The sequence below is a fragment of the Myotis brandtii genome, unplaced genomic scaffold, assembly GCF_000412655.1.
Source record: "Myotis brandtii unplaced genomic scaffold, ASM41265v1 scaffold488, whole genome shotgun sequence".
Lineage (NCBI taxonomy): Eukaryota > Metazoa > Chordata > Mammalia > Chiroptera > Vespertilionidae > Myotis > Myotis brandtii.
In genome coordinates this window covers 131,024-144,825 of record NW_005368638.1, presented here as the reverse complement: position 1 = coordinate 144,825, position 13,802 = coordinate 131,024, and the positions used below count along the sequence as shown (strand labels likewise).

The 13,802-nt window shown below is 53.8% G+C and overlaps 1 protein-coding gene and 1 long non-coding RNA gene across 2 annotated transcripts in view; one reads left to right on the top strand and one right to left on the bottom strand.

Moving 5' to 3' along the window:
• STEAP3 (STEAP family member 3, metalloreductase) overlaps positions 1-1,594 on the bottom strand; it is a 45,381-nt gene extending 43,787 nt beyond the window's left edge. Inside the window, exon 1 of the mRNA XM_005876472.2 lies at positions 1,431-1,594. Coding sequence (XP_005876534.1) covers positions 1,431-1,509 — 79 coding nt within the window. The 5' untranslated portion in view covers positions 1,510-1,594. The remainder of the gene's footprint in view (positions 1-1,430) is intronic.
• LOC106727852 overlaps positions 1-3,186 on the top strand; it is an 11,574-nt gene extending 8,388 nt beyond the window's left edge. The window contains exon 3 of the long non-coding RNA XR_001364103.1: positions 3,110-3,186. This is a non-coding gene — a long non-coding RNA (uncharacterized LOC106727852). The remainder of the gene's footprint in view (positions 1-3,109) is intronic.
• Positions 3,187-13,802: the final 10,616 nt, after the last annotated feature.

The following is a 13,802-nucleotide window of genomic DNA, read 5'->3' as shown; positions in this document are numbered from 1 at the left end:
CAGCTGGCGGGGGAGGGTGCAAAGGCACCAACTCCAGAAGTCTGGGCCTCAGCCCCTTGCTCCCAGTGTGGTGCACATGATGGCCTGGGAGGGTTTTAAATTGCCAAGTCTTAGGCCCCCCCTAGACCTCCTGAATCAGAACCACATTTTAACAGGAACTGCCAGAGAGTGTGCACATGAAAGTTTGAGAAACGCTGGTCTACAGTGCAATCGAGGAAACACCCAGCTCCTTGCACACCTAGGCCAAGACAGAAAGCCGATACTGGGCCACACTCATCCTCACGGGGTTGCGCTTTAATATTGCTCATACTCTTTGTTTTCTTAATGGTCCTTGTGAGCCAAGTAGACTTGTTTAATCTGCTTCTGAATTAAAATTTTTTAAAATTGATTTTGCTATTCCACTTACTTATGCATTCATTGGTTTGATTCTTGTATGTGACCTGTCTGGGGATCAAACCCACAACCTTGGTGTATCCAGATGATGCTCCAACCAACTGAGCTACCTGGCCAGGCTGCTTTTGAATTTTTATAAATATGGAGTAAATGACTCTGTCCTTCACAACACTCAATGCCTGCTATACAAAGCTTCAAGGAGAAAATAAAGGACTAGCATGCTTACTCCTTTACAATAACTGATCTTATTTCCCTTTTTACCATGGCTACTATGATACTCAGACCCATATTCATGGCTGTATTAACCTTGTCAACTGTATTTACATTCTACTTTAATTTCCTCTGGTCCATGCTTTTTGTGTCTAGTGTACTATTAGCCTTATTGTTAAGCTTTTCATTATGAGCGACCCTAAGTTGCGTTTAGAAACAGCACATTGTTTGAGTCAGATGATTTGGAAATGTCTGTGTGCTACAGCAGCAAACCCTCGCTCCTGGGTGACCATCACCCTTTCATGGTAAGAGCCAGGTCATGGCACGTCCTCTGTTGGATTTTGTTTGAGAAGAGGATGGAGGGGTTGGGAGAAGGATGTGTCCTGGAACTTCTACCCCGACTTAGGAGAAAAGAAAACCCAACCAGCTAGAGGTTACTTTGAGACACTAATCAGCCAGGACAAGCATAGTTACACGGCCAAGCAGTTTACAGCCATCTAGTAAACCCCCAAATCCTCTTCCATAACCAAGGACACTTTTGCCCTGGGCTCAGTTGCTTGAGCATAGTCCCATGCACCCAGAGGTTTCTGGTTCAATTCCTAGTTGGGGCATATGCCTTGGTTGTGGGTTCGATCCCCAGTAAGGGGTGTTCAGGAGGCAGCAGATCAATGTTTCTCTCTCTCCCCCTCTCCCTTCCTCTCTCTAAAATCAATAAAAACATTAAAGAAAACAAAAAGAACCAAGGTTTCAACTTCACCAGTAACAACTTGGGGTGCTTACACTGTGTCCCTCCCAGCTTCCCTCCTGCACCTTCGTGCCCATCTCACCTGATTGGGGGTCCTTCCTGTTGGGGGACTCTCCACAGCCTAGGGCAGGGTCCTGTTCACCAGGGGCTTCAGCTGCCATCTCTCCACGTGCCGCTCCTCCTGCCGCTGGGCCCGCAGGCTGGGCGGCCAGCGCTCACTCAGCACAGCATGGACTGTGGACTCAGTTGAGGCTGCTCAAGGTCAGGAGGGCACGGCATCGCCCAGCACAGGTGGGGTCAGTGGCCTCAGACTATGTGCAAACAAACTGGTTCACACACCTCCCTCCAGGCCTGGGGGTGTTTCAACTTGCACAATTCTGTTTCCTGGGTCTTGGCTCCCAAGGGGAGGTGAAGGGGAGCAGCTCGCCACCCCAAAATATGCCTCTTTGGGGGTAGTGGTTATTTGAGGCTGGGTAATTTAAGAAACTGCAGACATGGGAGAGGCTCTGAAAATCAAGAATTACCCTTTGTAAATGACACTTACATTTGTAAGGGGAGTCTCACTGGTAAGGGGCTCTGCCTCCCAGCCAGGCCTGCACTGGAACCCAGTGGCAACCTTACCCTTGGTCACTGCTCTTCCTGGTTACCTCCCACAACGGACTCTCCACCCCAGCATCAGCTTTTGTCTTTAGCTGAAGGTGGTATTTCAGACGATGGCTTCAGCCACTCCCATGGGCACAGGAGGTATACATGTTATTAACTTGTTAGCGTAAGAAACATTAGAAAATGGGAAGAATTTTTGTGAGTTTATTTGAGCCAAATACCCACAATTGCTGGAAAGCAGAATCTCAACGTATTGGGGTAATGCTCCAGAGAATGGCAGTTTCTCAGCTTGTTTTATACATTTCCATCAAAGGAGGAAACGTAATGTAAATTGCTTTCCCAGTTTTGCCCCTTGCTAAGTATCCAGGACTCTCCACCCTGGTGAGTTTCTGTACCCGGCCCATCCCCCTTGCTCTGCTCTTGTCTTAGCAAACTGTTCCCAGCCTCTCACAGGTTTGTCCCCCTGATATTCTTAAAGCCTGGAAGCAGGTCTGTGGAATGCCAGGTAGGTCTTCAAGGTTCTGTTTGTGGGCGAAAAAGGAGCCACATGCTCACCTGACAAGCTCAGGGGAGGCCTGCCCGCAGGCCTCTGACCTGGGGTGGAAAGGCTGCAGAAAGGCCCATTATCCAAGGTCATATCTCTTGCCTGTGACATCCAGGCCTCCACATCTAAGAGACTAATCTGGTTAAATTAGGGTGCTCAGGAGTGAGGGACGATTGGAGTTGCCAAGACCCGGCCTTCCCTGGTGGTGGTCAACGGCAGTGGCAGTAGCTCCTAAGGGGGGTTTAGGGGAGGGCCTGGCACTTGGAAGGCGCTGGGCACATGCGTTGTGAGTGCATGGAAACACTCTTTAAGGTGGGGGAGGGGAGGTGCAGGCCCGAGGGAGACCTGTTCCTGTTGGGGTTGAGTAGGGGCCCTGGATGCCCTCTTGACACGAAGCCCAGGGGGCCACATCTCTGCTGGTGCCCTTTCCTGGATGCAGAGATGCCTGAATAAAATAATTGGCTATAAGACATGTGAATACTGTGCTCATGCAAATTTATGTAAATAACATGCAAATGTAGCTGGCCTTAGGCTGGGTGCCCTGGGATGGCAGCTGATGGGGATGGGGTACCCCCCTTTTACTTCTGACTTTGCCTCCCTCCTCTGGTTCCCAGGAGGACTTCACAGGGAGAGGCCTGCCCCTTCGGTCAGTCATTCTCAGTGGGCTCACGAGGGAGACAAGCAACCATGGGGCCCAGTGCATAGGTCTCTCTGCAGGAAGCTCGGGGGGGGGGGGGCAGAGGAAGATTTCAGGCACTGACCCCAGATTCAGAACAACACCCTCACCCATAGAAGGACAGTGAGGCGTGGAGGGTGTGGTGAACTTCCCATCATACAGCAAGAGGCAACAGAGCTGGAATTCAGTCCAGAGCTGCCTGATCGAATTCCTTGTCCCTTTGCCATCATCGCTGTCTACGATGCTGAGCTACCCAATAACTAAATACCGGGGTGTGTGTACATGTGGGCATGCAGTCGCCTAGAGCCGTGGGCCCCTGCAGTGGGACTCTGGCCCCCTGAACGTGCCACCTCTGGGCCATCTCTCCATTCCCGGACCCGTGGCCTGGCACTTGGAAGGCGCTGGGCACATGCTTTGTGAATGCATGGAAACACACTTTAAGGTGGTAGCACATAAAGTCTGTTTCAGCCACAGGGGTATTTGTTGCTCTTTCCCTAAGCTGGCCTGGTCTCGGCCAGACCACACTCTGTGGGTAGCTGGGGGTAGCGTTTTTATGTCAGGAAATGGATGTTCTATTAGCCAATCATGGGGGAAGGCACGCATCCTGGGGTGGGGCCTTAGAACTGGGCAAGGAGGTCCCCTCTGGGCCCACCTGCTCAACTGTGGAGGGGCAAGAGGAGGGGCAAGAGTTCCCGTTGGTGAGAGTTGAGCTGTGACTTCCTTCCTCCTCCTCCCAGCCCCCACCCGGTCCACCTTCCAGTCCCAGAGGATGGGGAGGGGGCACAGGCAAGAACTGAGCGGGGTCCTAAGGTCAGGCTGAGGTCATGTGAACTGAGAGTTCTGGATCTGGGTTGACTCTGAGCTTTGAGGGAGATTCAGCTCTGAGTCATAGCCGGGCCTGCTCATGCTGGGGCCAATCAGGGATCCCATTCCCTCTCTAGAGCAAGTGGGGGCATTCGTGGTCCTCAGTGGGGAGAGCTATGCCCACACAAGTGGGCACGTGGCCGTCTCGCTGATCATTGGTAAGGGGCGGGGCAGAGGCTGGAGGAAGGGCCTTACTAGGAGAGAGTTTTCTGGGAAATACTCAGAGATAACGGTGGTAGGGGTGGGGCAGGTATTCTCCAGAGGCCATAACCTCCTGGTAGGTGGTGTAGGAGCTTGTGTTAGAATGATTTCAGCCTCAAAAGCAAAGGCACTTTTGTAGGGGGTGACAGGCTGATGGGCTCTGAGACCCACATAGCCCACCTGTTCTCCGGCCTGGGTACCGGCCAGGCACAGTGTGGAGGGACAGCACCACTGAGGCTGGGGCGGTGGTGGCAGAAGGCATGGCTGAGCTGGCAGGGGCCCGGCAGTCCGGGGGCACCGGCACCAGAGCAGGGTCTCCAGGCCCAGCAGCCAGTCTCGGCCCCTTAATCTCGGGGCCCCGGGCTTCTTCCCAAGCAGCATTCACTTCGGAGTTTGACTGGCTCCCCAAGTGAAATGAGGCAACTCTGTGCTTCCCCGGCTTCTCACACAGGGACCAGGTGCAATTATGGGCCAAATAAGATGCCAGCCCCACAGCAGAGGCCCACGCCCTTGGCAGAGGGCAAACGGGAGCCGAGGGCAGTGTGGTGAGCGTGGCTGTGGGGCAGCGCCGGGCTTCTTGCCCAAGCCGGGCAGAGGTGGGCAGGCAGAGCACTCAGCCGGGGGTGGGGGGTGGGGATGGTCGGTTCCCCCACCATTAGTGAGGCGAGCGGCTGCTGAAGCATTAGCCACCGCCTGGCTAATGTGCGGTGGGGAGGAGCGTGCCCCAGGCTCTCAGATGATGGTGCACCGAGGGGTAAGCGGCGTGGGCAGGGCTGTGGGTCCTTGGGAAGGGAGAGAGCAGAGACATGGACCCTGCCCCTCAAGAGTGTATTTAAGTCTGTGACTCTGAGCTCGGGCATCTTTACCTGGACCCCCTGGAGACCCAGGGCTGGAATGCCATTCTTGACCCCCCCCCCCACCGGAGGCTCTGCCCTCTCATGCGAGGGGGCTTCACCCTGGCACATGCTCTGAAAAACGGGCCCATGTTCTCCGGTCTCAAACCCTCTTGGGCAGAGGTCCTACCAGAGCCGGGGCAGGAGAGCACACGGGCCAGGGCCAACGGCCGTTGTCTCCCTCTGCTGGACGCAGCCGCCTCATCAGCCGCCTGGCCGTCCTGCTGCTTTTTTAAAAATATATTTGTATTGATTTCAGAGAGGACAGGAGAGGGAGATAGAAACATCAATGATGAGAAGGGAGAGAGCAGAGACATGGACCCTGCCCCTCAAGAGTGTATTTAAGTCTGTGACTCTGAGCTCGGGCATCTTTACCTGGACCCCCTGGAGACCCAGGGCTGGAATGCCATTCTTGACCCCCCCCCCCACCGGAGGCTCTGCCCTCTCATGCGAGGGGGCTTCACCCTGGCACATGCTCTGAAAAACGGGCCCATGTTCTCCGGTCTCAAACCCTCTTGGGCAGAGGTCCTACCAGAGCCGGGGCAGGAGAGCACACGGGCCAGGGCCAACGGCCGTTGTCTCCCTCTGCTGGACGCAGCCGCCTCATCAGCCGCCTGGCCGTCCTGCTGCTTTTTTAAAAATATATTTGTATTGATTTCAGAGAGGACAGGAGAGGGAGATAGAAACATCAATGATGAGAGAGAATCATTGATCGGCTGCTTCCTGCATGCCCCTTACTGGGGATGGAGCCCACAACCTGGGCATGTGCCCTGATGGGAATCGAACCCAGGCCTTTCAGTCCTCAGGCCTTGGCTCTATCCACTGAGCCAAACCAGCTAGGGCCATCCTGCTGCTTTTGAGCAGCTCTCGCCTGCCCCGGGCTCCCCTTCATCCCTGACAACTTCAGTGCCTTCTAGCAAGGCCCCCCACGCCCGTTTCCCAGCTGAGAATGCTGATGCTGCAGCGGTGGGAATGGGATGGCGTCCACATGTACCACCATGAAAGAGATGGAGCTGCCCACTACGTGGGGAAGAGCTCTGAGAAGAGCAGGGTGGGGTCTGCGGCTCAGGCTTGCTCGTGGCTGTGTGACTGGGACAGGCCAGCCTCACATCCCTGCGTTCTGGATGCTGACCTCTGAAGGGCTGGAGACCGCCCAGCTAGAAGGCATCGCAGGCAGCATGGGGCCCGTCCTCAGAACATGGCTCTGAGCTGCCTCAGGCCCAGAGCAACAGAAAGTCTCAGCAACAGAAAGCCTCCCCCTCCCGCCCTCCTCCCCCCCTAACCACCTGCCTGCCCCACCCCTTCCTTCCCCACTCCTCCCACAGGGCTGCCACCCCGCAGGGCAGGGCTGTATGGACAGTCAGGCTCTGTGCGGGCCCGGTGAGTGCCACTCAGGCCTGGGCGCCTTTCTTGCTGAGGGAGAGGCACTGAGTGGTGGTTTCTCCCAGGTCCAGGGTTTCGCGTCTCCGTTGGCAAATATCACATGTGAAAGCTTGTGTTCGGGGGTTGATCTGTTAAATGGGCGTAAGCCGATGGCGTTGAAGCTGCTTCACCCTGATCCAGGGCATATGTGCTCAAATACATTACAGATCCGCAGCTGAGACAAAAGCGCTGTGAGACAAACTTACCCTTATGGTGTGATGATATCTGATATCTTAATTTCATTCTACTCCATTTCATATTCTTTTTTTTTCATTAGAGAGAGAGAGAGAGAGAGAGAGATCTGTTACCTCCCGTGTGCACCCCTACTGGGGATTGAACCCAAAACCTGGTATGTATCCTGACTGGGAATCGAACCTGCCATCTTTCGGTTGTGCGGGACAACGCTCAGCCAAGTGAGCCACACTGGCAGGGCCATTTCATTTTTTTGTGTGTTTTGTTAATCCTCAGCCAAGAATATTTTCCCCATTGTTTTTAGAGAGAGTGGAAGGGGAGAGACAGAGAGAGGGAGAAACATTGATGTAGAGACACATCGATTGGTTGCCTCCTGCACACGCCTGACCGGAGCCAGGGATCCAGCCTGCAATGGAGGTACATGCCCAGGTTTCAGGTTCAATCCCCAGTTGGGGTGCATAGGGGAGGTAACAGATTGATGTCTCTCTCGAAAAAAAAAAAAAAAAAGAATGAAATGGAGTAGAATGCACTGGGGGGTAGGGGAGGCCAGGGGATTGTCAAGGGCAGGGGAAAAAATGGACACATATGTAATACCCTTGTGTTAGAATGATTTCAGCCTCAAAAGCAAAGTAAGTTTGTCTCACAACGCTTTTGTCTCAGCTGCGGATCTATAATGTATTTGAGCACATATGCCCTGGATCAGGGTGAAGCAGCTTCAACACCATCGGCTTATACCCATTTAACAGATCAACCCCCGAACACAAGCTTTCACATGTGATATTTGCCAACGGAGACGCGAAACCCTGGACCTGGGAGAAACCACCACTCAGTGCCTCTCCCTCAGCAAGAAAGGCGCCCAGGCCTGAGTGGCACTCACCGGGCCCGCACAGAGCCTGACTGTCCATACAGCCCTGCCCTGCGGGGTGGCAGCCCTGTGGGAGGAGTGGGGAAGGAAGGGGTGGGGCAGGCAGGTGGTTAGGGGGGGAGGAGGGCGGGAGGGGGAGGCTTTCTGTTGCTCTGGGCCTGGGGCAGCTCAGAGCCATGTTCTGAGGACGGGCCCCATGCTGCCTGCGATGCCGTCTTTGCTGGGCGGTCTCCAGCCCTTCCGAGGTCAGCATCCAGAACGCAGGGACGTGAGGCTGGCCTGTCCCAGTCACAGCCATGAGCGGGCCTGAGCCGCAGACCCCACCCTGCTCTTCTCAGAGCTCTTCCCCACGTAGTGGGCAGCTCCATCTCTTTCATGTCGGTACATGTGGATGTTTCTTTAATGAGAATTGTGTTATTTTTAAAATACAGGCTAGAGTGGCTGATGTGGCTCAGTGGTTGAGCATCAACCTGTGAACCAGGAGGTCACGGATCGATTCTCTGTCTGGGCACATGCCTGGGCTTCCGGCTCAATTTCGTGTGGGGCATGCAGGAGGCAGCCAACCAATGATTCTCTATCATCATTGATGTTTCTATCTCTCTCTCCCTCTCCCGTCCTCTCTGAAATCAATAAAAACACATAAAAAAATAAAATACAGGCTATAATTGGAACCACTTGGGTAAGGCTCAAGGAGGAAGGCAGAATTCTTCTGAGGGAGGGAGGGAGAGAGACAGGGGGGAAAAGGGGAGAGAGAGAGAGAGAGAGATCTGCCTCTTTGGGATACCACCGTTAAGTAACCATTTCACCGTGAAAGGCAAACTCTCCACTAATCCCTCGCCTCACACCTGGGGGCAGGGGGACCAGACACACACGGGAGAGAAATTGTCCTGCATTTTAAAAACCAGGATTTTTAACCTTCAGGAAAGCTGGGAGAGAAGTGTGAGGAGCCAGAGTTCACAGCCAGACGGAAAGGGGATCTGGGAAGAAAGGGGCCGCTGGAAGCCGGCGGGATCTAGGCCCTTCTTTCTAACCCATGTGTGGACATCCCGCTAGGATCATTTCCAGCCCCGCGGGTCCATTACGCACCGTGTCCCAGACTTCAGCAAACTCCTATCTTCACCTGCCTTGTGTTGAAGAACAAGATTCAATGGAGTAAATGTCAAGATCAAGTTGGCCTAAAAAGAAAAGAAAAAGATCTAATTGGCTTTATTAAACAATTCATGAACGGGGCAGCATCCCTTCTAGCAACTGGAAGGATGCTCTGAGGGATTGTACAGGGAAGGTTTTCATGGGCAGAAAGAGGTGGGACTAAGAAGCGAATGGAGAGGATTATTTCAGGCCGTGAGACCTTTCCTCAGGGGAAAGGAGGGGATTTTATCAGGCAGATTCCCTCACTAGAGCGACCAGGGAGTTCAATCTAGACTGACTGGCTTAAAATTCAGCCACCATCGAGTTAGGTACTAAGTATTGGTTTGGTGATGGTGGCTTAGCAAAAATGACTCCATTTTGCTCTATTGTTCCTTTTTTAAAAAAAAAACCATCTATAGTTAGCATGCTTTGGGGGTTAGGGGTCAGGGAAAGAGAGCAGCTGTGTTCACGCCAGGGGCCTGGGGGCATGGAGACAGAGCCACGTAAGCCCTGGTGATGGTGGGGAGCAGGCCACTGCCTGGGCCAGCCAGGGAAGCAGGAGCCCCTGACATCCAAGAAGCCCTGGTCCCAGAATGTGTGGGTGCTCTCTGCTTGCAGCCAGGCTTGCAGGAGGGGTCCTGCCTCTCACCGCCCCTGAAATATTGTGACTTATAAGAAATATGTATTTGCTCATTCAGGTAACCACAATATATATTCCCCATGTTTATTTGGTCTTCCCTCGTGGCTCCTGGCTCACAGCTCCCCAAGCCCCTGGAACGCCCTGAGTGATGAGAGCAGTGGGAGCATCTTTGGTTCTAATACTTAGTGTCTCCTCCTCCCTGAGTTCCTGAAAAGGCCTGAGTCATAAAGATGAGATGGTCTCATTATTCATAACAGGCCCCTTCCCACAACTGGGTTTGCTATGCTAATGAGTGATGTTTGGAAAGCACCTAAGGGGGGCTGGTTGGCCCTTGAACTGGGGCTGGAACTTTCAGTCCCACCCGATTCCTGGGGAGCAGAGAGGCTGAGGTTGAAGCAGTCACCAGCGGCCAATGATTCCTTTAGGCAGGACTGTGCGATGAAGCCTCCATGAGAGCCCACCCGGGGGCTTCGGAGAGTTTGCAGGCTGGGGACCCAGAACGCTTCCTCGGGCCGCCACCTGGGCCCAGCTCCTCGAGGACGGAGCCCCTTTGTTTGGGCCTCACCCTATGCATCTCTTCTTCTGCTGTTGATTCATATTATATCCTTTTCCATGAATCGTTAATCTAGTGAGTAGAGGGGTTTTCTGAGTTTTGTGAGTCGCTTCAGCAAGTTTATGGAACTCAGGGTGGTGGTGGCATCCATAAATCTCTAATCTCTAGCTGCTCAGTCAGAGCGCAGGTAACATCTGGGCTGGTTGGCATCTGATGTGGAGGGCAGTCTTGTTGGACTGGGTGCTTAATTTGGTGCTATTTCCAGGTTCAGTGTCAGAATTGAGCTGAGTTGCAGGACACCCAGCTGCTGTCCACGCATTGCTTGGTGGTGATGTGGGAACCTCCACCACACATTGGAATTGGGTGCTAGAATCTTAGCCTCCTATGGGCTGACCTGCCATGGTTCTTTGTTGAGTGTTTACTAACTCTGTCTATACATTTTCTTTAGGCTGGGAAATCAGTAAAGAAAGACCAAGATCCCCTAATGCTGGGGCGGGGAACCTGTTTTCTGCCAAGGGCCATTTGGATATTTTCTTTTTAAATATATTTTTTTATTGATTTTAGAGAGGAAAAGAGAGGGAGAGAGAGATAGAAACATCAATGATGAGAGAGAATCCTTGGTTGACTGCCTCCTGCACGATCAGGGATTGAACCCACAACCTGGGCATGTGCCCTGACCGGGAATTGAACTGTGACTTCCTGGTTTATAGGTCAATGCTCTACCACTGAGCCACACCAGCCGGGCCCATTTGGATATTTATAACATCATTTGCAAGCCATACAAAATTATCAACTTAAAAATTAGCCGACTATATTTGGTCAAACATTTCACTAACTCACCCCTAATGCCCTGGCAGGGCCAGACCAAATGATTTCCCGGGCCTTATATGGCCCTCGGGCTGGACGTTCCCCACCCTGCTCCAGGAATCACCCACTCCCCTATTTTGCCTTAGGGTCCTTTCTTCTTGAGAGACAAATAATGAGGGGTCACACATGACCTTACAGGTGCCAGGCTCTGTCATGTATATCCTAACAAGTGTCATCTCCTATCGCAAACCCAGAGCGGGGTTCCATTACCATCAGCCCCATTTTACAGATGAGGAAACTGAGGTACTTTCAGGTTCCACAGGTTTAACCACTGTCTCTAGTGGATAGCTTTCCAATCGCCCCTTGGGGTATTTCTTGAATCATCTCTGATTAGCCCAGGGGTTCTCATCTGGGCCCACTCTGCCCCCAGGGGACATCGGGCAATGTCTGGAGATCTTTGTCTCGGCTGGGAGGGCGCCCCTGGCATCTGGTGGGTAGGGACCAGAGATACTGCAGTGCACAGGACAGCCCCTGCACAACCAAGCAGTGTCCAGGCCATGGTGTCCATAGATGGAGGGCCCTGGGTTAACCAGAGCCATCCCGAGCTGTCCCCGAGGAACGCTCTTGTCCGCCTGTGCTCGCCTTGACACTTCTCCTGGCTCCGTGCTAGTGCCGCTGCCTTGCTGAGATCCCACTTGGCACCCAGGAAGCCCTCCGCGGCCGCAGCCCACCACCTGAGCCCTGTGCCCTCCTGCCTCTGGCCCTGACCCAGCTCCTGGGGCTCATGTCTCAGCCTGGAGTCCCAGTAAGGGCGGGGCCCCAGCCGGCCTCTGTGTGGTTTAGCACAGAGGAGAAGTGAGCTCAGAGTGGGGAGGAGCTGGGGGAGTGAAGTGGAGGAAAGCAAGTCAAATCAAGAGTGTACTGTAGGGGTGGTCTCTGTTCTTCTAGAGGCTTCTGGGAATGTATCTGTCTCTGCCCCACCCCACCCCACGGTGGAGGGCTGCTCGGAGAGCCCCTAACTGTCCTGTACTTCGGAGTTGTCAGTGCTGCGTGTGGGACAGGTGTTCAGGTGCCTCACGTCACAGCGTTGGAGAAGCCCCTGGCCGGGAAAGGAAGTGGAAGCCTGCACAGGGCAGGCGGGCATGGCTGCCGTCAGAGGGGGCACTGGAGGTACTGGTATAGCCAGGGAAAGCCCCAGTGGGCCATGGTGAGACCCCCACACACTGTCCACAGACTGACACCAACCCCTGCCCTCAGAGACACCCTTATCCCAATGGGGACAAAGAGAGGGCCGGCCACGTCAAACAGCCAGGGGGCTGGGGACCTCACAGAATCGTCCCCCCGCAGCCATGGTGAAGATGGCAGAGTTGCAGCTAGTAGGAGCTTCTTGTTAATTCTGGTCCAACCTTGGCTCAGAGATGAGAAAGTGAGGTTTATTTATTCCTTCGTTCAACAGCAATGCCCATTTTACTATAGTAACAAGGGAAAGAGGTGATGTCATTACTAATTCCTAGGGTTTGGTGGGGGTTCTAGAGCCTGAATGGGACGGGGTGGAGGCAGGCAGGCTGGCCTCGCCCCTCCCTGACTCTCGGCACCCCTGGAGGCGGCTGCCTCTATTTCGGGCATGTCTAGGAACGCCTGGGGCCTCTGCTAGAGTCTGCACATCCCTCCCCGTTGTTGGTGGGTATTGACCTGCAAACAAATGCTTACGTGCAAGAGACGAGGCTCTGGTCAAGAACAGACACGCATTCTGCAAGGACAGGAGTCCTGCACAATATGAATGCTCCTCCCACCCAGGCACTGGCTCTGTCTGACCTTAGGCAGGTCAGCTTTCCTCTCCCTGGGCCTCAGTTTCCCCATGTTTTTTACACAGCTGGAGCCTGCCAAGAAGGCTGGCTAATTGGTCGAATGCCTGAACCAACCCATAGAACGATCCGTGGATGCAGCGTTGGGATAGTCTTACCTAATTTCTTGTTTAAAGATGGGGGAGCCGAGGCCCAGATTGAGGAAGTACAAGTTGCCCTCCAAACACCCACAAGCAGAGGAAGAAGGCAGATGTGTAACCAACGCAAGGTGATGAGTGTTGGAGCAAGTGGGCCAGGAACAGAGCGCCAACCGGAGAGGCATGAGGAAGTCTGCCCACACCGCTTTGGACTGTGGCAACTCAGCTGGAAACAGCCTTAAATCCCCCACATGCCACAGAGAGGTCTGCCAGCAGCGTGTTTGCTCCTTCTTCCCTCCCTCGTCTGCTGTGACCATTCCAGGTTGCCCACAGCAGGCCTGGGCTCGGACTGCCTGGGGCAGGAGATGGGCCCTCATAGAATCTAGGGCAGTGATGGCGAACCTATGACACGCATGTCAGAGGTGACATGCGAACTCATTTTTTTGGTTGATTTTTCTTTGTTAAATGGCATTTAAATATATAAAATAAATATCAAAAATATAAATCTTTGTTTTACTATGGTTGCAAATATCAAAAAATTCTATATGTGACACAGCACCAGAGTTAAGTTAGGGTTTTTCAAAATGCTGACACGCCAAGCTCAAAAGGTTCGCCATCACTGGTCTAGGGAGTCCAAAGGGAAACAGGCAGGAACCACAGGCCACCAAACAGACCGCTGAGGGCACGTGACAGGGCATCATGGCCATCCGTGTGAACACCAGCGCCACCCTGGCCCTCTGCTCCTGCCACCGCAGTCGGCTGGGGTTCTGACCTGCCCTGCTTCTGAGAGCCCCTCCCTCTAGTCTTAAGTCACTGGCAGGAACCTCCCATCACCTAAACTAGGGCACCGGCACTGTCCAGTGGCCCAGGCCAAGGAGAGCGAGGCAGGGCCTTTAAGCTGTGGAGGAGGAGGCAGGGGCTTCCCTCCCCGGGTCTCCCCAGTGGCCCGTGCCTGAAGTGTGCAGAGGCACAACAGCTCCATCTGCTTGTGTTCTGTACTTGCCTGGCCTCCCACCCCAACCCCGTGTAGGACAAGGCCCAGAGCTCAAAGCACCCACAGCCCAGAAGAAGGCAGCGGAGGCCCAGCCTGGACCCAGGGCTGGCCTCTTTCATTCCAGGAGTGC